This window comes from Theobroma cacao, chromosome 1, assembly GCF_053813885.1.
Source record: "Theobroma cacao isolate CCN51 chromosome 1, ASM5381388v1, whole genome shotgun sequence".
Classification (NCBI taxonomy): Eukaryota; Viridiplantae; Streptophyta; class Magnoliopsida; order Malvales; family Malvaceae; genus Theobroma; species Theobroma cacao.
The window spans coordinates 34,905,194-34,930,722 of NC_142639.1; the positions used below are offsets into that span (position 1 = coordinate 34,905,194).

The 25,529-nt window shown below is 34.6% G+C and overlaps 2 protein-coding genes across 2 annotated transcripts; one reads left to right on the top strand and one right to left on the bottom strand.

Moving 5' to 3' along the window:
* Positions 1–2,472: 2,472 nt before the first annotated feature.
* On the bottom strand, positions 2,473–10,624 carry LOC18613328 (uncharacterized). Its single transcript, XM_018129953.2, is given in 9 exon segments — positions 2,473–2,644; positions 2,647–3,699; positions 4,061–4,160; positions 4,685–4,771; positions 5,517–5,755; positions 6,219–6,301; positions 6,446–6,581; positions 7,244–10,265; positions 10,356–10,624. Coding segments are annotated over 8 exon segments (4,563 nt in total). The 5' UTR covers positions 10,079–10,265; positions 10,356–10,624; the 3' UTR covers positions 2,473–2,614.
* A 4,500-nt stretch (positions 10,625–15,124) lies between these two features.
* On the top strand, positions 15,125–17,046 carry LOC18613329 (Ras-induced vulval development antagonist protein). Its single transcript, XM_018114144.2, has one exon. It carries the CDS (start codon positions 15,252–15,254, stop codon positions 17,037–17,039), a length of 1,788 nt encoding a protein of 595 aa, XP_017969633.2. The 5' UTR covers positions 15,125–15,251; the 3' UTR covers positions 17,040–17,046.
* Positions 17,047–25,529: the final 8,483 nt, after the last annotated feature.

Sequence of the window (25,529 nt, forward strand, 5' to 3'; positions counted from 1 at the left end):
ACCCTGAAAAATTTAAACTCAAGTTAATAATAGTGATGGACTTGGATTGTTATATAAATCTTAACAATCATATTCATATCATATGTGGGATGTGAGGTATCACACCTTCCTAGTTGGGTTCTTTCTTTCTGTTGTTCCTGTCATCCTTTAATAGTTTGTACAAACCATAAAAAAAGATCTATTGAATCTTGGAAGATAACCTCTACAATCCTTTTGCACCGAGTTTTATACTCCAAATGGGCGAAAATTATCCTTAAGGACAACGATACCATGCCTCAGACTTCTTACTATTGTTACTTGTTTTATTTTATATTCTTTTGTTTCCCATAATTTTTTCTGACAAGATTTACATACCATGTTTATGCTTTTCTATAAAAGACTTGGAGAACTCTTTCAACTTTAGGTCATCATCCAATTTTGCTACTACGAAAGTTTATACAAACTTCATAATGTCTCTCATGCATTCTCAATCTTATCGTTGAATTGCTTTACTTGGGATTGCCCTAATCCTTAATTAGGGTGTGGTTTGGCAACAACACTGGTTGGATAGGACAATTTAAGGTCAAAACTTTGAAAAGTTTAAACTCTTATTTTGCTTATCAAATAGCCTTTAGAACTCTTCCTTTGTCACAAAGCTTAGAGTAGTAGTTGGTCAAGTTAGTGTAGTAGAGTTACCAAAACAAGTTGGTCATGTTAGGATTCCTAGCGGTTGTCGTGCCCTTTCCATTGCCACTTTTCTCATTTGTGTTGCCAAAGGAAAGAGTGGTTTCATTAGTCATGCTTTTGCTACCTGTATAGGTTGAGCTTGAGAAGTTGTGTTAGTAAAGGATACAAACTAGGACATTGTCTCATCATCCACTTATTTCCAAGACTTGCATATCCTCTCTTAAGAAGCTTAGATCATTTTTGATAGATCTTGGCTGTAGGTGGGAATGAGTACATCTTGGTTACTAGTGGAATTGTACATCTTTTCCAATATTATAAAATTTTTGGTAAATTTTTTTATTTAATGCAAGCACTCTTCTTTTGTGGTAAAGAAAAAGTAGAATTGTGCTAAAAGTAGTAAAAAAGAATATCGGAACAGTTCCTGAAGCGTTATGTGTTGTGGTAGGTAATAATGTATGAAATTTAGGAAATGTGTAAAGAAATTATAGCGACATAGCAAGATGGAGAATCAACAGGAAAGAACTCAATAAGAAAGAGTATTTGGAAAGAACTTCAAAGAGTCTCTTGAGTTTCAAGTGCATCCTTGATAAATTGTCAAGTCTCTATATATAGATCATGAAGGAGTGATTAGTCAAGAGCAGTTGCCAAAAGAGCGTTAAGTAGACATTATGAGGAGAAACACATTCTCTCATTATGTCTAGTGGGGTAGTGGGTAGATGTTTAGGTACTTAATGACGTTTCGAAGTGTCGCTTGCTTTAAGATAGACTTTCTAATTACTTTCATATCTAAACAATCAAGTCAAATTTTACAAAATACCCCAAAAGTGAAATTAATTCATAAACCTTATCACTCATCTCGAGTTATTTTATTATTATGGAAGGCGACACAGCTACTCTACTCATTTTGTCTCTCCCATTTAGCCATAGGCTTGTAAAACAACTACAATAATATCAAAGAGAAAGTATGTTAGCAGCCGATATCAAACATTGACATGCTAAAGTTGCTCATTTTTAAATACTCCCGATCAAAGCAGTGCAGCGCAACACCCCAAAAACAAGGATCAACATATGGAGATGAGGCTTACATATTTACATTTGTAAAAGTTTGCTATGACGCAATATATTTATCCTTCCAAGCTAGTTTGTCAGTGCTACCAGGCTTCACATATTAATGAATCTCAATTGAAAACAATAATAAGACCATGTTCCTCAGTTTTTCTCAATGGGATATTAATTCAAGTTGCATGAAATTCATTTCTTATTTGCTTCCATAAATTTGATGAATAATCTTGCAAGGTTCTAGTTACTAACTAGATTTAGGTTAAAGGTTGTTAATATGATGCATTTAATGTTGTCAAGGACAAAAGGCCAAAAGAGAAGACTATTAGTATAGCTCAGTTGTTAAATTTTCCATTTACAAAGCGCATGGGAAGGTCAAAATATACAAAACCTCAATGGCGTTAAGCTATCCTAGAGAATACTATTGGCCTATAATGTACACAGCAAAAGAGAAGAAAAAAACAGTATGAACCTAAATTTAGCCATCGTCATCCCAGATCAAAATGATACTAATTCTTCCATAACCCACGTCATAAAAAATTCTGAGCTGATATCTTAATGGATGACAATACCAAGCGCTTACAGAAGGCTAGCAACTTACGTCGTGGCTGCCATCAGAAAGACACCTGATTTAACCCGCCGGAAATAGACAGGACTTTAGCTAGCTTGGTTAGACAAAACTATAACCTCAGGTCCATGTGATTCACCCCCACCAGATGCACAGTAAAGGGCCACTCCAGTACTAGAATTAGAGATGCAAAAAGATTCAGAATCACAGGATGCAGCATGAGGGGGATCAACCTGAGAACTGGATACAGGGTGCTGATGAGATTGGGTAGGAGACTTCATATTCTTCTGAACCATACTAGTTAAATTACCTTCAGAGAAATCAGACCGTATTGCAGTTGATGTTTCTTTCGGATCACAGATGATGGTCAAGGCAACCTCAGAACCACCTAAGACAACCTCTGGGGACATGTGCACGCAAAGCTGCAAGTTTTCTTTTTTGGAGGTATCATCACAAACCTCACAAGAAGGATGAGAATTTACATCATGTGGAACCGATACTTCCCCAGATGCACCAGCACCAATCCTGTGACAGGTAGAACTACTTTTACCGTCACTAGATGAGGCATCATAATGGCCATTTGCAACATCTTGAGCACTTGGGAGAGCCGATGGAGAAATTTGGTTAGCCACATCTTTGGCAATAGCATGGTAATTTTTCACTTCAGCCCGAAGGGACATCTTATCAAAATCAGAAACACATCCTACAACCTGCAATTTTGAATTTTCATGATGCTTGGTGTACTTTGCATCGTCAGACATCTGACCTGTACCATTAAAACCATTAGTAACAACGCTCTGACCTGGAACCTTTGACATGTAAACAATACCTAACACTTCATTTTCAGCAGGGACAATATCATCAGACTGTTTGACAGAACCCTCATGCTTAGAATCAAGGTTCTGTTTGATAATGCTTTCATAAATTTTCACCTCAGATGGTATGGTCAATTGAGAGTCAAAATCCACTTTCTGTTCTCCATATGCTGGAATGCATGAACAACCAATAGCAGATTCTGGAAGATTGATGTTCTCACCCATTAAATCAGATGTATCTTTAAAGGTGCCATCAGAATACAGCAACGTTGATTCAACAGCAGCAGCTTCGCCATATCTCTCGTCTGTTTGGGGTGCAGGACTCTCAGCAGAAACATTCAAATCAAACACAACTGAACACTTCTCTCCAGATTTATTGGACCCATTATCCATCATCTGGCCATCCGTAACATGCATAACCAATAGTTTCTGTAACATATCTACACCAGGGAATGCCAGCATATTCATGTTCCTCATCTTTTGCTTGCTTGCAGTTTCTAGTGGCTGGAAACCAAAGACAGAAGTCCATGTTTCCCTGAGTTCTGAGATTGCTGGTATGACCAATTTCTCAACATTCAGAGATCTGAGAGCCTGAAATCCGGAAAATAAGGAAAAAAAAACAGATTAATAAGGTCAAGAATCTTGATGAAATACATTAAAAAAAATAGCCATAGAGCTACCACTCTATTACTCTTCATACACACTTAAAAATCTTTGAATAAACACCTGTTGCCAATGAATTATTTCCAGTATGATTCTGTTACTCCTTTCAACATTCTTAAATACTACAATAAGTGAACTTCAGTGAATTTTGTAAGAACATCTACATGGCTTCTCTTAAGCCATGCCCAATTAAGCCAAAACAGTTCAAAATGTAATTAATTTTCTAGTAGTATAATAAAAGGCATAAACATATAGAAAGAAAACAAGGAGGAAATTGATTCAGACATACAGATTCAACAGCGCAAAGAAGCCGGCGACACATCCCTTGACGCCTATAAGCATAACGGGTCCCAATGAAAGGCATCTCAGCTAACTGGTTTCCATGTACCCTATTAGCCCAAGTAAATAACTGTAATTGTTAGCATTTAGGCAAACACATACACAGTTTGATTAATGGGCAGGATTTTCAGATTAAGATCAGCAAAACTACAAATAATCAACTAGGTACTACATGGGTAACGGTCAGCCATGTACCATTAATTGTATTTACAAATATAAAAAAAAATTAATGCATTAAATCTTCAATCTGAGTATATTCACATATGGGTGGGCTAGTGGCATTTTGGATTGGGGAATGGATCAACACACAAGCTTCAAATGTAAAGACAAGCTAGAAATTAACAGCAGAGAAACAAAAGTATGGTGACCAAGAGTATTTTAAAAACGTAAGTTGGTTCATTACCTGATGGATGCTATCCCATAATCATTCTTCAAATGTAAAGACATACAGGAAATTTCCATGTTCATATTAAGTATTTCAACATATTCTATCTTATAATTCAGCAATAAACTAGGACAAGAATAAAGCATTGATCAAAAGTGAGATGAGAAGAAGAACAGAAAGTAAATTTACCTGATGGATGCTGCAGAGATAATCTCATCACCTCTTTCAAGAATTGCAGTGAAAAAACCTCTATAGTTTAGCCTAGTGAAGTTTGACCTGAAAGAGAGAAAAAAAAGAGATTAATAATTCACTTAAAACAGGAATGATTTGATTTTATTCAATCTCAAAAACCACAGCAACAACAATTTATGCAGAAAAATCCAATATCACTAACAATAAAAATAGGTGTTAGCTTGTCTTTCAGATATTACCATAGAAAAGAATAGTACCAATCAACTACAAAAAACTATCTGTTCTATGCCAATCTGTTTGATGTCTTTCAACAATTTCATATAGTTATAGTAACTCTTAATGTCTAAATGTCACATTAAGCCATCACTACACATGTTGACTCTTCTGCTTGTTTCTATCTACAGATTAAGATCTGCGGTTCTTGTTCAGCTTTACATCTTCTTAATCTGCAGATCCAGGGCAAGGCCTACTAAAGTTGCACAAAGTTCTGCTCTAACTTTTCTAAAATATGACTCCAAAGCAGTAGTATAACTGCTATTCAGCTGCATATGCTTCCTAAGACATATATCAAACTTTAAATTAAGGACTGATTGAAGCATGACAGCTTTGCTTACATCTTTGTTGCCAAACTCAGAAGGAATTACGAAAATTTGAGTAAAAATTAAGGAGTGCATACAGCAGCAGGCACAATAATCAGCCGATACTTTCCAAATCATTTTCTTGCCATAGAAGAAATTCCATAAGCCAACTCTTCTTGAAGAATGTAAACAATTTAGTATTGAGTTTAATGTCTTCTAAAGTACACACTGAACAGTCTAGGCGCACTTACCCAAAATTATAGACAATATTATGAATCAGATTGATCCCACTTCTGTGGTCAACAAGAGGCAAAAAGCACTCATCCATCACAGATAATGCGACAGCTAGCTTAGAATTTGATTCAACCTCCCGATATGCTTCATTCAGACAAACATCTGCACTGATATCAAAACGGTGAAGAAGAGTCCATGAGAAGCCTTCTGGCATTTGATGTTTAACCCCAATTAGCGTCTGAAGTCTCTCAAACAACTGCAAAAACAGAAACTTCAAGATCAACTTCAAAACACAAAAAACAGCAAACATTTTCCCCCTTCATTTCAAAAGAGAGGTGTTGTTGTGAAAATTTCCTTATTCAAGTTGAAGAAAAACTTGTATGCATGTGTGTAGCTCCCAAAGAGAGCCAGAGACTGGTTGAATGCACACAATAGGAGTATAGGCCTCCCTTCCCACTCTTGCTAAATGTGGCGCACAACTTGGTATCAATATAGAGGATTGACTGAAAATTTTGTGCTAGATACAAAATTACACTTCTAGTTATGACAGAGACACAAAAACGCTTACATTTGACAAGGTGAAAACCACAATCATTTCATACCAGCAAAAATAACTTAATTGATGCAATAAATGGCAATTACAACTTCATTTGCAAATCTAGCAAACAACTATAAATTCCCCACTGTAGAATTACATCAATGGCCAACTAAAAATATACCTCTTTGCATTTCTTCCCACAAAAGGATGCACCACTAGACTCATCATCTAAAGCATCCATTGTCTGAATACATGGTTGATGATCTACAAAAAGAAAAGATCCTTGTCAAATGAATAGCATATAATAGCAATAACAACAAGAGTGACAACAAAAAAAGTTAAAATATTGCCAAGGGCATCGACATATAAAAAACACAACTTGGAATTTAACAAAGACAAGACAAATACATTTTTCTTCACATAAATGGCATGTAAGTACTGCAGGATCTATCTCCTCATCTTTGTCCCTTTGTAACGCATTTCCAACCATCCCACAATATTTGCATGCACAGTAGACACAGTGCCAGTTACCTGACGGGAATGCCTGAGGCAAAGAAAAGAAATGAGAAAAAAGAATAGATTACTCACTATCAAGATTTAAAGGAAACTTAAAATCTACTTCTACATGTAACTGCAAAAAGATAGATGTAAGCAGAATTTCAGACACGGTTTTCCTTTCTGGCTACTTTTGACAAATAATTTGTAACTGTGAAGAAAATTCAACAAAGAATTGCCTATCTAAAAGCATTCATCAAAGAATTCTGACCAGAAGTTTTAGTCAATGTTTCTTGCTCCCAAGTTTAGTAAATCTTTGCCCTACATTATCAAGGCCCAGAGCAAAGCAGAGGAAAACAAAGCATGAACCCAAAGGTAAAGCTCAGTCAGACTTTAGTAAACCAAAAGAATAACCAGTATTGTAGCAGGATTTTGTGTTTGGCCTTAAAGAATAAAGTGTTAAAATGAACATACACAAATTTATTCACATCTTTATGCACTCAATCTCCCATCATCAATTAGAGATCTTACGGTGTCTACTAAATAGGAATGACAATGTAAAACAAAATTGTTAAGCCTTTTACTTTTCTTCCATGTGCTCCAGAACCAAAATAACTCCACAGAGAAATTAAAGGTGGGAAAGGGAATAAGGTCTAGATTCCATATGCATCATGCATGTAATAATAAAGCCATATAGCAACAAATATTTACTTTAATATCTAAGCAGCTTTGATGGAATGTTGACGGGCAACTATCACAACAGATCAAGTCACCACCATCCCCACAGATACCACAGGTATCATCATTTGGGTCTTCACCACCAAAATCTACATAATGGAAGCCCTTACAATTAGACTGCTGCAGTTTGTTCCATGCATCTAACAAGCATTGCAGGAGGGGAGTTCCGGTTTCTAAACATATATTCAGAAAAGGCTGATGGAGTTTGCTCCCTGCATGAGTCTCAAATTCTGCAACAGTGAAGACAACACTACAACAGTTGCATTGGATGCCATCCCTTGTTATCCTACCAGACTTACCCTCACGAGTTGTACGTGTTCTTCTTTGGATCAAATATTCCACCTTCCCATCCTGTGGCACAGTACCCAAATCAATCATCCAAGCAAGCACAGTTCGCTTTCCATCATATAGTACATAGCCATCATTGTCAGATTCAGCTCCACCCATTGAGTTGCGGACCAACAAAGCATACTGACCTTTTTTTTGTGTCTGCTGAAACTTACTCTTCTTGCCTGATGCTTGTGTTGCCTTTTGTAATGTACCATCTGAATTATCCTCTTCATGAAGCAAAAATTTCTCTTTCAGCAGCTTCTGCCTTTTCTTTCTCTTTAAATGCTCCTTGTCCCCATTGCCCTTCCATTTATTTTTTCGTTTATACATTTTCCTTTCACCTTTTCCATCATCCAACATATCATCATCTTCTGATTTTGGCTTCTTTTTGCCTAGCCTTTTCTTCCGCACTACTCTCGTTAGGATGCTAAGATCCTCTTCTGGAATTGGAGTAAATATGAAACCATTGGGACTAACCTCAGAGACACTATCATCACTCTCATAATACTTTTTGAGCATCCTGTAAGCCAAGGTAACTGACCAGTGAGTCTTTCCTTCAGGATTAACATACACTGCATCATTGTACTGTCTATTACTCCTAGGCCTGTAATCAATTGTCCAACCTGCCGCTTTCAGCAGCTTGACTATTCGATCTCTCACAGCCCGTTTTGCATCTGACCTTCTCTGTTCCACTTCATCCCTCTGTTTAGAATCCCCTGCTTTCTTCACCCTCATTTCCTTACTTTTCATCACAACCTTAGGTCTCAACATCAGCGAAGCCTTGCTTTCATTCTTTTCCACATACTCAAACCTTACCTTATTAGCAGATACATACCTCTTCATATTTGATTCTTTCCCAATTAATCTCTTCTCTGAATATGAAGTATTAGCTGGCACATTAAACTTCAAACTCCCACTCGACTTCTTTCTGCCCCTTCTTAACCCACCCAACTTTTTTCTCCCATCAATAAGCTTCCCCTCCAAAGCCTCGTCACCAACCTGCAGCTTGGGTGGTCTTCCACGCTTACGGATGACGCCTTTCCTTAACTTGGCATTATTGTGATCACTCCCTTCCCTGTCCAACTCAACCCATTTCTTCTCTAACCCATCACCACTCCGTACTTTGGGTGGTCTCCCACGCTTATTCTTCACCTCCTTCCTTAACTCACAATCAAAATGATCACCCTCTCCCATTTTCACCTCAACAACTTTCATCTCAAACCCATTGTTGCTGTGCATCATGGGTGGTCCTCCATGCTTATACTTTGCCTCCTTCCTTGTCTCAACATCAGAATGATAACTCTCTCTTGCTTTGACCTCGACTGCCTTCTTCTCAATCCCCTGATCCCTCTGCACCTTGGTTGGTCTGCCACGTTTATGCTTTGACTCCTTACTCCCCTCACCATCAGACTGATCACTCTCTACTGCTCCCACCTTAACCACCGTCTTCTCAAACCCACCATTCACCTGCACCTTTGGCGGTCTCCCACGCTTACGCTTTGACTGCTTACTCACATCACCACCAAAGTGATCATTCTCTCCTGCTTCCATCTTAACTGCTTTCTTGTCAAACCCACCATTCCCCAGCACCTTGGGTGGTCTCCCACGCTTATGCTTAAGCTCCTTCCTCACTTCACCATCTAAGTGATCATTCTCTCGTGCTTCCATCTCAACAGTTTTCTTCTCAAACCCACCTTTCCCAGGCACCTTGGGTGGTCTCCCACGCTTATGCTTAAACTCCTTCCTCATTTCACCATCTAAGTGATCACTCTCTCCCACTTGCAGCTCAACTGCCTTATTCTCAAACCCATTATTTCCGTGAAACTTGGGAGGTCTCCCACGCTTGCGCTTTGCCTTCTTCCCCACTTTACCGCCATCAGAGTGATTGCTCAGTCCCCTATCTACACTAACAGCTTTCCTTTCATCCCCATCACTGCACTTCATCCCGGGTCTCCTCCCAGGATTTCTCTTTGCTTCCTTTGCCTCACCGTGAGAGTGATCATTCTCTTCCTTAACCACCTCAACTGTTTTCTTCTCACAACCATTGCTATCTCCAGTTTTGTTGCCTCCACTCTCGCCCTTATTACTGTCCTTCTCACTCCCATTTTTCACTGCAAACCTTGACCGCAAAACCCTCCGAGAAAACTGCACTTTGCCTTCTAAACCTTCCCCCTTAAACTTTTTCTTCACGCTATCATCCTCTTTATTATCTTCACCATCCTCCACCCTACTCTTTTTCCTCTCATTCTCATTCAGTTCACCAACTTTTTGATTACCCACCTCGCCATCTCCCCTACATTCTTCAATCTCCTCCTTTTTCTCAATGTCAACCTCTTTCAGAGAAGAAACTAACGGCTCATCATTCAAATCAAAACCCTTTTGCTTCAAATCATCCCCTGTATTTTCCTCAGTGTCTTGGCTTGGCAAAACCTTATCTTCCTCAGGTTTCCCATGGCCAGATCCTAAGCCCCCTTCCATCTCTTGCAAAACCCTAGCGTCGAAAGGGTTCGTCTTTTTTTATTTTTTTTGCTCACAGAACCATTTAACTGGAAACATACCAAAACAAAACAAGTAAAGAAGCCCCCATTGGTTTCACTTGGGCCACAGAAAAACTTCACTGCCCAAATTACTCAGCAGGATCTCAGAATACTTTAAAATCAAGAGCCTGGGATTTAAAAACCAAAAGAAATCTATAAAAAAAAAAAAATTGTACCAAAGAGTTGTATCAAAACCGGAAAGTGATCACAAACCTTACCAATGCAGCACAGTGAACGGAATCCTAAACCCCAACGGCGTCGTACTGCAATATCGAAAAAGAATGCCGGAAAGTCATTGCCATGGTGCTTCAGAGATTGGGGTTTTAGAGAGAGAGAGAGAGAGAGAGAGAGAGAGGATGGGGATTTCTTTAAGGTCTCGGGCTTTTCGTTATTACGGCTCATCGGTGGTTGTATGTACTAAGGTACCAGGCTCCAATCGAAGGTAGTAGGATGGGTAAGATTGTCTTTTCAAGTTGAACCCTCCTTTTCATTTTCCCTCCATATTTCCGCACAATTTCTTTCTTGTCTGCCTAAATTGAATATCAAGCTTCACTCGGATTGTGTTAGAGTTCAATTTCAAAAACGAATAACATACGTGGAAATTCTAACCACTTTTATACATGACATCAACTACCAATATGTAGTATTAAATTCAAAAATTTTTTTTTAATTCCTTGATTAAATTCTTAAGCTATACTTTTATAAAGATTGTTTTCTCTCCTTTATTTATTTCATATTTATATGAGAATTAAATTTTATTTTAAATTGAATTTTTCTAAAAAAAATTACAATTCATCATGATCACAACTTCTTTCCAAGGAAATTGCATTTAACACAATTCAATTATGGAAATAAGTATATTTGTGCAAAGCAATAATAATTACTAACATATGCTAGTACAATATTTGCCACATTTTTCACACCTTCGATAACAACATAAAATTTAAATTGAGTGTATAAAATCTTTTTAAAAAAACGCAAATGATATTAACAAGTTATGTTATTAAGTAATTCATATATATGTCTCGACATATCTATTAAATTTCTTATAAAATCATAATTGTTTAAATTACTTAATTTAAATTTTTATTTAAAATAATAACGAACGAAACAATCTCAATATTAAAAAAAAAAAACCCTCAAAAATTCAGGAGGTGTGACAAGTATGCCCATATCTACTATAGTTGTTGAGGTGTAGACATGGCAGCATGAACACCATCAAGAATCAAAGATTGTTCTGGTTTAGGCTTTAGCTAAGCTATGGTTTATGATTCTCTTCTTTTGGTGCGAACGTACAAGAAACAAATGTAAGCGACAAGCATCGAAGAAACTTGATTTTGAAGTGCACGCAAAGGGTTGCAGTATTGTAGATGGTCGAGGCCAAGCCAAGCATTTATAAAGACTGGAAATATTCGAGAATTGTGATTAAATGCCTAAACAATCCTCTCTCGTTGAAGATCACAAGTCATAGACTAGTGCCAAGTCTTCTTTCCTACATAATTTGGAGGAGGCGACCTAGGCAGCCAGCTAAACTAGGCAGGCCCATTTAGCTTGCAAAGCGTTTAATGTTCTACCAATTAGGATAGGCCAAGTCCACCGTACCTCCATAATATTGTTAGATCCACGTTAATCATAAAGTACTGGCAAGTCGGAAAAATAATTTCGGACTTGCAGCCTCAAAGATGGGCCATTCCTATTTATGAAAGCACGACAACAACAACTCCGCTTCTCAAGTTTTATTTTTTTTTTTGATAAAATACTTAAAAAAATTCTCAAACTCTTTAACAAAAATTAAAATAGATCATTATACTTTAATTATATTCAATTTTATCTTTATATTTATATTTTAAATTAAATAAATTTTTATTTTTTTATAAATATGATGTGTTTTATTAATCACCAATCACATATTAAAATGCGAGATATTAACAAAATTACATTTCATAAACATTAAACCTCTATATCCCACATTCGTTCCCTTTCCAGAACAAGTACACTGCATTAAAAACCTTCCCTTAGAAAGAACTCATTGAGATAAAAACCAAGGGTAAGGAAAAAAAAAAGTACTTGTTTAACCATGCAAATCACTAGGAACATTCCCAACACCCTTCACCCGTTTGTAATCTATGAAGCTTCCTCGTCTTTTGGGAAGCACTCTTTGATTTTGCTCGGCACCTCTACATATCTTCTCCACAATACATGAACCTCACCAATTCCTTCTACATGCTGGGCCAATAAGTGGGCAATCCAGTTCAATTTCCTTGGGCGTTGAGAAACTTTTTTGCAATTCACCTTTTCCACATAATCAACACAGTCTTAATAGATATTTCCTAAGGCACTGAAAATTTCTTCTCATTTAACTGTTTCACCACCATCACGTTGTCTTAACTCCACCTCTATTATGTTGGGGATTTAAATCATGTTAAGACAACTTATATACAGTAAAATATTATTAAAATTTTAATCTCTTGAATCGTAGATCACTTTAATTGAAACTAATCTAGAAAAATCATAATAGAGATTTTGACATACCTAAAAATCTTTTTTTTTTGGCGGAGTCTTCCTTGTTTTTTTTTTATTTTTTCGTTTTTAACTTTTGTACACCAACCAAGACTTATCAAACCATAATAGTACAGTTGTCCTGCCTCTAATGGTAATCTACACAGTGATTTGCCGAACTCTCTTCACTCAGAGTGTGTGAATCCCCAAACCGAAGTTTGTGCTAGCAAACTCTCAACTTTAAAGTCCCTTGTGTTTCTCTATTTTTGGTTATGATTTTATCTCAACACATGAGAAAATAAAACAGAACTCTTCTGTATATTCAAGAAACGATTAAATGATTTTTTTATAGAGTGAATTGACCTACTTTATATCTAACAAGGATTATAAAATATCTTGGGCTAATTGGTTATTTATTTAAGACTCCATCAAATCATATTTGATTTAGCACAATACTTAATTAGATTAAACCTCTATAAAATTAATTATATCACATCCAATTGAACTCAAATTAATTTCAACAATTCATCTTATGTGTGTGATTCATTAGGTTTTCAACATGTTGACAAGAAATATAAATTAATTCAATTAAGAATTTATATTTATATTTATAGATCATGAGCGACATCTAGCAATACATCATGACCATCTAAATGTCAGGAGAGTCAATATGATTTGACTAACCTTTCAATGTATAGTATCTCAGTGTAATTCAATCCTTTCATCATATATCTCAGATAGATAGAAAGCCTGACTCAGTGTCTACTTTTTAACTTATCCATATTAGTCCTGCAGCTTCTATATTGACATATCAAGATTGTCTTGCCCAAGGACTTTTAATCAATATAAGGTAGGAGCAAATGAGATATGTTCTTTTCAAATCATTTGGGGTAATAAATCTTCTCTAGACTACTCATTAATCTTCCCATGCATCATGTGATACCCAAAAGCACCCTGTTTAAGCATCTAATCAACTCCAGACTCGTAAATGTGAAATTAAAGTATGACAATTCACATATAAGATGACATGGTCTCATAAGTCTAAAGATTACTTATACTACTAACACATGAGAATATTTTCATAGACACTTGAGTAAAATACCAAATGGAACTCTCATAGTGGGGTCATATTCAGTAAACTTGTTTCTCAATAAGCATCTACATATTATCTTCAAGTATCTCATATACTTTAACTTAGGAGATCAATTGCTTATTTCCAAAATAAGGAGGTTTGACATGTATCAGCTTTTGAGTATTGTCAATGTCTTTATTCTTGACAATACAATGACTAAAAACATATTGAGGAACAAGGTTTTGATGTATAAGAATCTCATAATTATAACCTTTATAATTTATTTACAAAACCATTATGTTTTAAAAACTTTATCTATATAAATCTCTCATAACTCTTTATAAATAAGTTCATAGATAAAGAAATACCTCATACATTATATAAAATATCAATAATATATTTAACATAAAATATAACTAATTAATATAGTGTTGCAGTGCTTACACTAACATGTTATTCCCATATTTTCTCTACAACATATCATTAATGATCAAACCAGGGACGGTAAATCTGCATCCTCAACTTTACCACCAAACTTAAACTTTGCTGTACTTGCCAAAATCATTTCACCATAAGCATCACACAAGAAAAATCTAGCTTCCATCATTTTAATTCCATTATTGACAATGATCGCAACATCAATGTTTAATTTATTTCCTATAACTCTTCTCCAGTGATCACAAGTTCTTGTTACCACGTCTTAGTTAATCTTTATATTTTTATTTTGAGTCAAATAAACTTTTATTATTAATGGTTACCTTAATTAAAATATTGTTTGTCATTTTATAGTACACGATGTTGACGTGACATGTTAACATATCATAATTAACGAAGATACGGTATATCATAATTGATCATGAAATGACATGTTGATTTAGCATATTAAAATATCAAATGATATATTTTTTTTTACATTAATATCATGTCAATGTCATGTGGATAGAAAATGATAAGTAATATTTTAATTAATGATAATTAGTCAATCATTAATGATATGGACTTATTTGACAAAAAAATATAAAAATATGATTGAATGTAATAAAAAATAAAAATTTATCTAAATTTTTTTAATAATTTAGAGATTTTTTTAAACATTTTGTTTTTCTTTTTCTTTCCGTGCACACGTTCTATTAATCTTGCTAGCCATTTGATCACATGCTAAAAAAAACCATGATACACAATTGCTCTCCATTAATGGTTCCGAAAAAAATAGAGACAATCGTCGCTCCATGAACGAAACCAGGGGGTTGAGTTTGAGGCTGCCTAAGGATTGGGCTGGACAGATTTTAGTTTACTTGGGCTGCATCCTGCCACACCCAATAGGCCTCTAGGCTCATTATTCTTTTTTGGGTGGAATGCTCATTGGACTTTGTCGGTTTAGGCGCAGCCTGTAGCCGTACATAAGGGTTTGTAGTGTTTCATCGTTCTTTCTTTTCGCTTTTGACGTTAAACATTTTCCGAAGAGGATAATCTTTTTCGCGATCTTTTGAGCAAGACACAAAACGACCGCTTCGAATAGCTTACGCCCTTTGATTAGATTCTGATGGGCCGCCTGACATCCACCGTCGAAATTCCGGATCGAAGACACCAATCCGGCCGCGAAAACGGCCGACACACATCAGAATCCGATGATTCCCCCAACTATTGTCGCCGCCGCCGTAGCCCTAGCTACGAAGCCTATGAACGTGACCATCAGAGCCGCAACGTTAACCAGCAGCGCAACCGTTTTGGTTCACCTGAATTCCGGAACCCTAGAAGACGAAGCCCTGTCGAAATACCTGAAAGAAGACACCGTTTTGACCGCGAAAACGGTCGCTACGCATCCGAATCAGATGATTCTACCGATTATCGCCGCCGCCGTCACAGTCCCAGTTACGACATCTATAACCGCGGCCAACCTCGAAAACGCCATCCTTCCGAGTCACCTGACAGCCGAAACCCTAGAAGACGAAGCCCTGTACATGACCGACCCCTAAACTCTCTGCCAAAAGAATTCGGCAAGAATCGTAACTACCTGGACAGAGATTATAGGAATGGAAAGCATTCGGAGTCCGAATCTGATGAGGAGTTGAAGGGATTGAACGTTGAAGAGTATAGGAGGCTGAAGAGGCAGAAGATGAGGAAGACAATGAAATTCTGTGTTTGGGAGAATACGCCGAGTCCGCCAAGGAATGAAGACGATGATTTGGAGGATAAAGCTGATGAAATTTCGGAGAATCATGCTGAGGAGAATGACAATGAGAAGAGCAATTCGGATAAAGAAAAAGAGAAGAAGAGCACTAAGAGAGTGAAAGTCAAGACTGAGTCTGAAAAATCTGCAAGTAGTGAGTCAGAGAGCCAGTTGGAAAGTGATTCAGAATCTGAATCCGATGGATCGAGGTCTAGGAAGAGGAAGAAGGGGTCGAGTTCTAAGCGTAGAAGTAGGAATAGCAAACGTGGAAGTAGGAAATCATCGTCTTATAGTGATAGCGAATCTGATGAGAGCGGGAGCGAATCTGATGATGAGGAAGATAGGAGGCGGAGAAGGAAGTCCAGGAGAAAGCAGAGTAGGCAAAATAAGAGTAGCAAGAAAAGCAGTAGAGGAAAAAGAAGCAGGAAGAACAGTAGGTATAGTTATTCCGATGAGAGTGGGAGTGGTGAAAGTGAAACTGATGTGTCTGAGATGAGTCGGTCTTCTGATGATCGTGTCAAGTCAAAGAAGCGGAAAAGCTCTTCAAATTCAAGGACTAGGAGGAGTAAGAAGAGGATACAATCAGAAAGTGATAGTCAAGGTTCATATTCGGATAAGAGCTCAGATTCTGGAGTTGATGCCAAGAGTAAAGTAAAGGCAGATGAGGCTAAGGTGGCTGAAATTAGTGCTGAGGCTCTTATGTTTAAAGAAATGATAGAGGCTCAGAAGAAACCTGAATTGGATAATGAACCAATGGTTGGCCCAGCGCCATTGCCAAGAGCCGAGGGACATATTAGTTACGGTGGTGCTTTGAGACCTGGTGAAGGTGATGCTATTGCGCAGTATGTGCAGCAAGGGAAGCGAATCCCACGAAGAGGTGAAGTGGGTCTTTCTGCTGAGGAGATTCAAAAGTTTGAGAGCCTTGGGTTTGTGATGAGTGGTAGTAGACATCAGAGAATGAATGCCATTCGTATTAGGAAAGAAAATCAGGTTTACAGTGCAGAGGACAAGAGGGCATTGGCAATGTTTAACTATGAAGAGAAAGCAAAACGTGAGCACAAGGTTATGGCTGATTTACAACGGCTGGTGCAGCGCCATATTGGGCAGGACGTTGGTCCTACTCACAATCCTTTTGCTGGAAAAGATGGGGCTGATGCTTGAATCTCATGTATGTTCAATGATGTGTATTCTGTTGGCATTATTAGTTTATTGCTAATTTGTTAGCGCGTTTGTGTTGCAACAGCAGCATGATTGCTAATGCTAACTGCTGAGAGTTGCCGATCGAAGTGTTTTTTTTTTTTGTGTGTAAACAGCAGCATTTTTGCTATAGTATATGGATTTGAGAAATAAGAAAATTGTGCTCTGTTTGCATTTTGTGCACATTTATAATTTGGTTAAGGATGTTATCAATGTTCTTTGCTTTGTTTGGTGTTAATTACAGCGATAGAAAGTGAGAAAAAGTAGTAATCAGTAGGTCTTGTAGAGTCTTAGGGTGAGAAAGGATAAAACCTAACCGTTATGAGCAATATTCCTCTCATGTTTGCCATGGATTTGTGGATAGATAGGTATAGAGGACTATTTTGGTGACTGAACATTCAGTTGGTACTCAGGGGGTTAAAAGGTTTTTATTCTGATTTCTCATACCCTTATTTGGAGTGCATTGGCTATTGCTTGTGTTTAACTTTGAAACTGGATGAACCTGTGGTCATCATGAAATTCAAGAAACCAATTATTCTTGACCCTTGTTCTTTATGTTTCCCAAATAGGTCGGCAAAATAATTTGTTTTTAGTTTTCACTTTTGAACCTTTTATATGGATCATATCGCTCAAATGATGAAGATTGCAATGGTAATAAAAATATATTTGGACAAGAATATCCTAATTTATCAGCCTTGGAATGTCTTATCCTGACATTGACCAAAAGCTGGAAAAACTCGTTGGTTGTGTAGTTGAAGTTCTAAAAAAAGTTTGTCATAGTTCTTACTTCAGGTCTTAATGCTGCATATCTTTCAAATATCTAAGCCTTAGGGGTTAAAAGCTTGAAATTTTCTTATGAAATCTTCTTTTGTTTTTCTGATAATATGGAAACTTAAATTGTCTACCATATCTCAGACATCATTGAAGCATATTAAGTTTTTCAGATGTTAAGAGAAGGATGGGCTTTTGGATGACTTGCCTTTTGAGATTTTTAAAAGTTTTAAAAAGGTTTACTACCCTTCTTAACTCTGCAGCTTGGTCGCATTCTATGTGAGTAGACTGTTTTTTTTTTTTTTTTCCCTTGTATAAAGGTTTCTTACTCTGGATCTGACTTGTTGATTAAGTCATGATTGATGATGTGCATTCTGGTAATTTTGAAAACAGAGAGGCTTTTTTGGGTTTTTGATCTAATTGCTCTTGTCAAGGCCAATGTATGTGTTCTTTTTAAACCCTTTAATACATTTGTATAGTGGTTATGGAATTCATATCTCAGGTTGTTGGATATTTAGTTTGTGCTTCCTGCTGAACTTACTGAAAGTTGTAGAAAGAGGTGCAATATCCTTAAGATTAGTTAGGAATTTTGTAGAGAATGACAAAGAAGAAAAGAGAGCTCGTAGCATGATTTGCAGCCTTGTCGACTAGGAGGTATTTAAATGAAGGGATTTTAACTTGGAGTACAATTTGCTGGAGAAAAGAAAATGGTTCCGATTTCATTTAAAAAGAGATGCAAAGTCAGAGAATTGATCATCAGTTTATCACAGTTATTCCAAGGAGAGCTGACATTAAACATATTGCTGTTTCGTTCAGATTCTTGCGCCTGTCACCAGAACAGAACAGAGTCATCAACTGAGATTGTGACAATACACAGACCAACGAACGAGTTCATCTCAGCAACCCTGGATGCCTGAATCTATGTAGTGTATGCATGGCTGATGAGTAGCAACTCCAACAATGAAAACTTGACTGTTCTTTTTTTTTTTTTTTTTTTTTGTGTGTGTACCTAATTTCTGTTGCAAATTGGTTAAATTAAGACATAATGCTCAAATAAAATTTTAAATTATTTAAAAAAATTTAAATAAATATTTATTTTTTATTATGTTTAATTAAATATTTATATTTTTATTTTAAATTAAATAAATTTTTATAATTAATAATTAATTAATTATCATTAGTCAAAATATTACTTGTTATTTTATATTTGCATGATACTATCATAGTGTTAATATGGATAGTGAAAAATATCATATAATCATACGATCATATCAAATTAACATGTTAAGTTATTATCAATTATAATATATTAATATATGGTGAGTTGTTTTATAAACATAAAAAAAAAAAAAAAATATATTAATATGTTACATCATTATTAATTATGATATATTAATATATCACGTTAGTATTATATAATAATAATAATAAATAATATTTTAATTAAATTAATAATTAATTATAAAAAATTATTTATTAAAAATAAAAATATAAAAATTTATTTATCTTAAAATAAAAATATAAAAATTTTGATTGAACATAATAAAAATTTTAAAAAATAATTTAAAAATTTTTTAAAAAAAAATTTAAAAAATATTATGTATTAAATTACATGCTGTAAAAGGATAAAGGTGCTATTGCATTTATAAAGCAGAATCTATCGAGTGGAGAATAAGCCAATTTTTTGCTTTGGTGTGGTCTGCATTGTTTTGCTGGGCCTCTTCGATCTGCATCTATTTGCGCATCATGAAATAGTTGCATATCAGGAAAAGAGAAGTGTAAATGGGTGTTAATATTCTAATAAAGTTGATAGGACATTTTACAGAAATGCATTAAATACTGTGAAAACAAGGTACGTTTACAGATCAAACTTTGTCTACATCAGTGGTTTAGATGGACAGCCCATTTCGGCAATCGGGTAAACTACCTCTTCAGGAGGTGCATAGGCCTACTGTCTAGGGATTCATTATGAATTGGCAAGACAATGAGACACGGGAGAGGGACCTAGGGGAAAAAAATTGAACAAAAATAAAGTTACCTCACCCCGATTTTGGTAACAAAATAGGCAAGCTGTATATCTTGTCCTTGGAAGCTGATATGGCTTACAGGTTGCAGGTCGGGCTGCTCTCTTTATTGGAATTTCATTTTATAGCTTCCTACACGTCTATTAACGTAGATTGTATGGCTCAAAATGAACTTTTTATGTTTTTTTTTTTCATTTCTTTAACATTAAAAATAAGGGTATATCATTTTTATAAAAAAAATTAAAATTTAAATATAAAATACATTAAAATTAAACTCTATAAAAATAAATAAAATGAAACGGGTAGACCATAAAGTTATAGTAACAATCAAACTAAAATTTGGGCTATCACATAGATCTGGGGATAACAAAATCGAAACATACATTTCCATTCGCTATTTACCTCTGCTTGATAATTTTCACAGGAGAATTGAGAGTTGAGACAAAGCTCTTTGATCTCTTTTCTTAGATGATTGAGTATACATATGATGATGTTTATGTAGGACATTGACATAATTTGAAAGTTATACTAGCAAATAAGAAGCACGCGTGGTAACTTTTTTTTTCGTTTTGTTATCATTACGGTAAAAATTTTATTTGTCTATTCTCGGCAGTCTTCTTCAATTTCGTGAGTTTTTTTCTCTCCCAAAATTTGAGTTAAATTAAGGTGAAATCATCTCCCTTGCATTTAAGAGGCGTAATTTTTAAAAAAATTTATTATATATATGTATATTAATGGTCCCTCTAAAATTTTAAGAATTTTTTATAGTCCCTTTCAAAATTTATGAAATTATTTATTTACTATATATTTTTAATAGTTCTTTCAAAATATTTTTTTATTTTAATATTAATATAAATAAAAAATAATAAAATAACCTCACAAATTATACTCAACTTTACTCTAATTTAAGTTGTTTCACACCTCTTTCTCTCTATTTCTTTTTCTCTTTTATCCTTTTATTTTTATTTTAGTATTTTCTCTATAACTTACCATTAAAATATATTTTATTTTTCAAAAGAAATTTAGAAGCTTCTGAGCTTGGATAAGAAATGGCGAAGGCCATTCACCATCATTGTGTGAAATTAAAAAGAGGTAAAGTTTCCTTTTATCTTATTCTTTCTATTTATATTATTTAACCATTGTGTAAAATCTTATATATCGTATTTAACTATTTATATTTTAGACATTATAGTTTTATATTTAATATTTTAAATTTAAATAAAAATAAAATAAAAATATTATATGTTGACTACACATTGACTAGGATCTGGTCTTAGGTTTTTTATATTAGTAGTTTGACGTGCTTGCCTTTCTTTTTGTTGTTGAACTTTTTTGTTCTCTTTGAGTAACCATTGTAAGTTTTCGAGTGGTTTAGGAATCTTTGGTCAATTAGAGATTCAATAAAAACACTTTTCAAAAAAAAATTTCGGGTTTGATTAAAATATGAGTAAGTTTTAAATAATTCTTATACACTTGAATCATTAAGCCTCAATAGTTTAAATCATGAAAAAGAGTAATATGAATCAAAATGTCCTAGGCTCAATCTTGAAGAAATATATGCTTTTCAAGTAAAATTCGATACTTATAAAACTATTGTAAGTCTTTTTTTTTATTTCTTTTGATTTACATGTTATATAAAATTATTGTATATTATGAATCTTTTGATTATTTTTTAAGTTTAAAGTATTAGTTTTAAAAATTTTTAATCCTTATATTTTTTTCATTTTTAGCCCCCCAATAAAAATTGGCTAGCTCCGCCCTTGGACCTAGCAGGATAAATGCGAACAATAGTCCAACACTTGCTCAACTAGATGAATACATGGAAAATGGTAGGAGCTAGTTTCAATTAAATACTCCATGTTACTTGATAAAAAGAAAAAGGAAGGCTGAACAACATCTTTAGCTTTCATAATTACCCTTCGTTAACTATAAACACCACCTTCTCTCCTACAACATGGTTTTACAAGTGCAATTGAATGATTGATATTTGGTCAAAATATCTATCAAGTTCCTGTACTTATACATTCTGTTCAATTTAATCTTTATACTCAAAATCGAAGTAATTTAGTCAATTGATTTTGAAAATTACTTCAATTTGTTTTTCTTATTAACGGCATCCAATTTTACTGTCAAAAGAGATATCGTCAACGCTAACGTGGTGTTAATGTGACACATTTTGATAACGTGATATCGACATGATGATATAGCAGTGCCACATGACATTAATATGATGACATGACAATGTTGACATGATAGATTAAGAATTTTTTTTTAAAAAATTTGTGTCACGTCATAGGGATTAAATTGAACAAAATGTATACTACAAGGATTAAATTGAACAAAATTGAGTTGTTGAGGGACTAAATTGAAAAAATATTTGAAAAATATAAATTTTTAAGTAAATGATACATATTCTTATTAATAAGCCAAATGTTTAAGTATAAAAGATTTATTGTGTTAAAAAATATATATAAATATTTTCTTACTTGATTATTTAATTCTAATATATACATATATATATTAATTTCTCTTCTTCGTAAAAATTAAGTTTGAATTCCCCTCTATAAAAAATATTTCAAAAAAAATTTCATACCTAAAATCAAATTTGAATGAATAACTTGCATTATGTTGCAACAAGATAATATAAAAATAATATGAAAAGACTAAATAAATTCTTTTTTTCTTCTATTTATAATAGTATAAAAATTGAAAATTTATATTCTAAGTTTGATTTAGTTTTTAATCTGAGCTGAACTCAAATTGACAAAATAAGTTTATTTAGTTACAACTTTTACAATTTACAAATATTCATTTTTTTGGAATTATTCAACCCTTATCCAATTTACATTTTAGTTAAATTTACTTAAAGTTTCTTATAAAATGATTTTATTTAAGTTCAAAAATCACAATCAAATTCTGCTAAATTTAAATTTAAATTATTAATTTAGATCTATAAAAAATTTGTAAATACAAAATAAAATGGCACAAAATATTTACAGTTATAATTAACTCTATTAACCATAAATGTAGTCTTTAATCTAAGAAATTTCTGTCTAAAACACATAACTTGAAATATTAAACAAAATAAAAACATAAAAAATAAACAAAAAATTGAAGAGGTGGAGTAGCTTAGATTTTATGAGTTTGTCATGCCCAAATTAAGCAAGTCAAAATAAGAAATTATTTTTATAATCATCGTTAACTCCATATCTCCCTTTTTTGTTTTTTTAAAAGAAAAAATTAAACAAAATCAAGAAAAATGTGGCCCAAACACGCACAAATGCTGTTATTGGAAAGTTGTTTGATCCTTAAATTAAAAGAATTTAAAAAAAATCAAAATCAGAATCTAGAAACGTAAATCTGTCATCATTGTCCTAATTTCACAACAATTAATTAATTAATTAAACTTTTAATGAGAAAAACAAAGAACGGGGAAAAAGACCGAGGAATGGCTAAAGAGAAGAGTTCTTATTGTCTGTTATAATTTCGAAAATGAAACCCTAATTCTAAACATTTTTAGGATTTGTGTAAATGATGATGCTGTCTTTTTATAAATATATATCCAAGATAAAATATTAATTTTTTTTTTGAAATAGGGGAGGCATTCATTTAGTAAAGCTCAAATTACATAAGTCTAGGCAAAGATATGCCCAATATATCAACTAACAGTAAAGAGAAGATATTTGGTGGAGGAGCCTCAAACATATGGAAGCCTAGGGGAAGATCATGGTGTTTAGTTGCCATCTAGTCAGCGCAACTATTGGCTTCGTGCAACACATGAGATATGAAGCAGGACCAATCTCTCTGAAGAATCATCTTTATATTCTGCACAATACTTGCACATGGATCCAAATGAAACTTCTACTGAGATAGCCTCTAAAAGGCAAGTTTAGATTCAATTTCTATCAAAACCTTTCTGAAACCTCTTTCCCAGCATAATTCTAGCCCCTTTAAAAGTGCCCAAAGTTCTACTCCAAGTGAAAAAGAGATGCCAATTTTATAAACAAACCTAAACAGCCAATTGCCATTCCCATCCTTGACTAATCCTCCCGCTGTAGCATCCCCTGGTTGGCCTTTAACACTGCCATCAATGTTCAGTTTCACATAAGGGTGATCTGGCTTAACCCAGGAAACAAGAATTTTAGACCTCATTCTCAGTTGTTGACAATGCAAAATGTCCAAAGCCTCCTTGGCTTTAGCCCATATCTACTGAGATGCATTTTTTGGGCACTGAAAAGATTCCTCGAATAGACTTAAATTCCTCTAATACCAGAGCATCCAAAGTGTGTGAGTGAAGATAACACCCCATGGCAATGAATCATAAAGCACATTACTGGTCATTTTTACTTGGACCCAATGTTGCCAGTCTATTGCAAAGAAAGTGCTTGAGAGCAACTCTGGTTTAATTTTCAGCCATGTATCTCTAGATAAGAAGCAATCTCTCAAGGCGTGTATGATATTTTTTGTAGTATTACTGCATCTACTACAACGGCCTGATGAGCCCAGACTTCTCGTCATCAACCATTCTGTTGGAGGGAGAGATTCATGTAACACATGCCATATGAATATCTTAACTTTCCTACAGCTCCTAAGGTTCCATACCTGACACCATTGTTCCATCTTAGGGAGATTTGTTTTAACTTGGCTTTCACAAGCAATTTTGACAGAGAAATTGCCATTGCTCGTCAAAGTCCAAAAACTAATGTTACTCTTAGTGTTGCTAGGGTAGATGAAAGATGCTGCAATCATTTGGGTTTCAAATGCTGGTAGGGAGTCAGAGAGAAAATCTAAATCCCAGTTTCCATAAGCATCACAGAAGCATGCTACTGGTAAATCAATTTCAGCTAGGGAAAAATCTCGTGTAGCAAAGCCAATTAATGGGCCACAAGGTAACCAAGAATCCAGCCAGAACTTAGTGTTAAGCTCGTTGTTCACAATCATTCCCAAACCCTTAGTAAATACCTCTCTACTTTTTAATATACTATGCCAAATGTGAGAGTCAGATGACTTTGCTTTGACTGAAAATAAATCTCTATTTTGTAAATATTTCTTTTACAAAATTTTGACCCATAAGGAATCCTTTCTTTTTCACAATTGCTAACCAAGCTTAGCAAGCAAAGCCAAATTAAATTTTCTGGTCTCTCTGATTTGTAAGCCACCCAGTTCTTTAGGAAGACAAAGAGTGCTCCAGTTCAGAGCATGGAACTTTCTTCTCACCACCTAAGTGTCCCTAAATAAAATTCCTATTTAACATGTCAATTTCCCTAGACACATGAGCAGAGATTAAGGTGGTTTGCACAACATATGATGCCATTACGCTGGTGGTTGCTTGTACTAATGAAACTCTACTCGCCATAGAAAGAAACTTATTACTCCACTATTCAAGCTTTCGCTTCATTTTACTACATAAATAAGAATAAGTACTTCTTTTAATCCTACCATGAAGCATCGGGGTTCCCACGTATTTGCCAAAATCTTTTAAGATGTTGATGTAGGTAGTACGACTTAACTCCTTAGTTGTAATGGGGCTGATGTTTGAAGAAACAAGCATTCTAGATTTCTCAAGACTCATTTTCTGGCTTGAAGCTGAGCAAAACTTATGAATGATCCGTATCATAACTTGCAATTGGGTCTTGGTACCAGTTCCAAATAACATGAT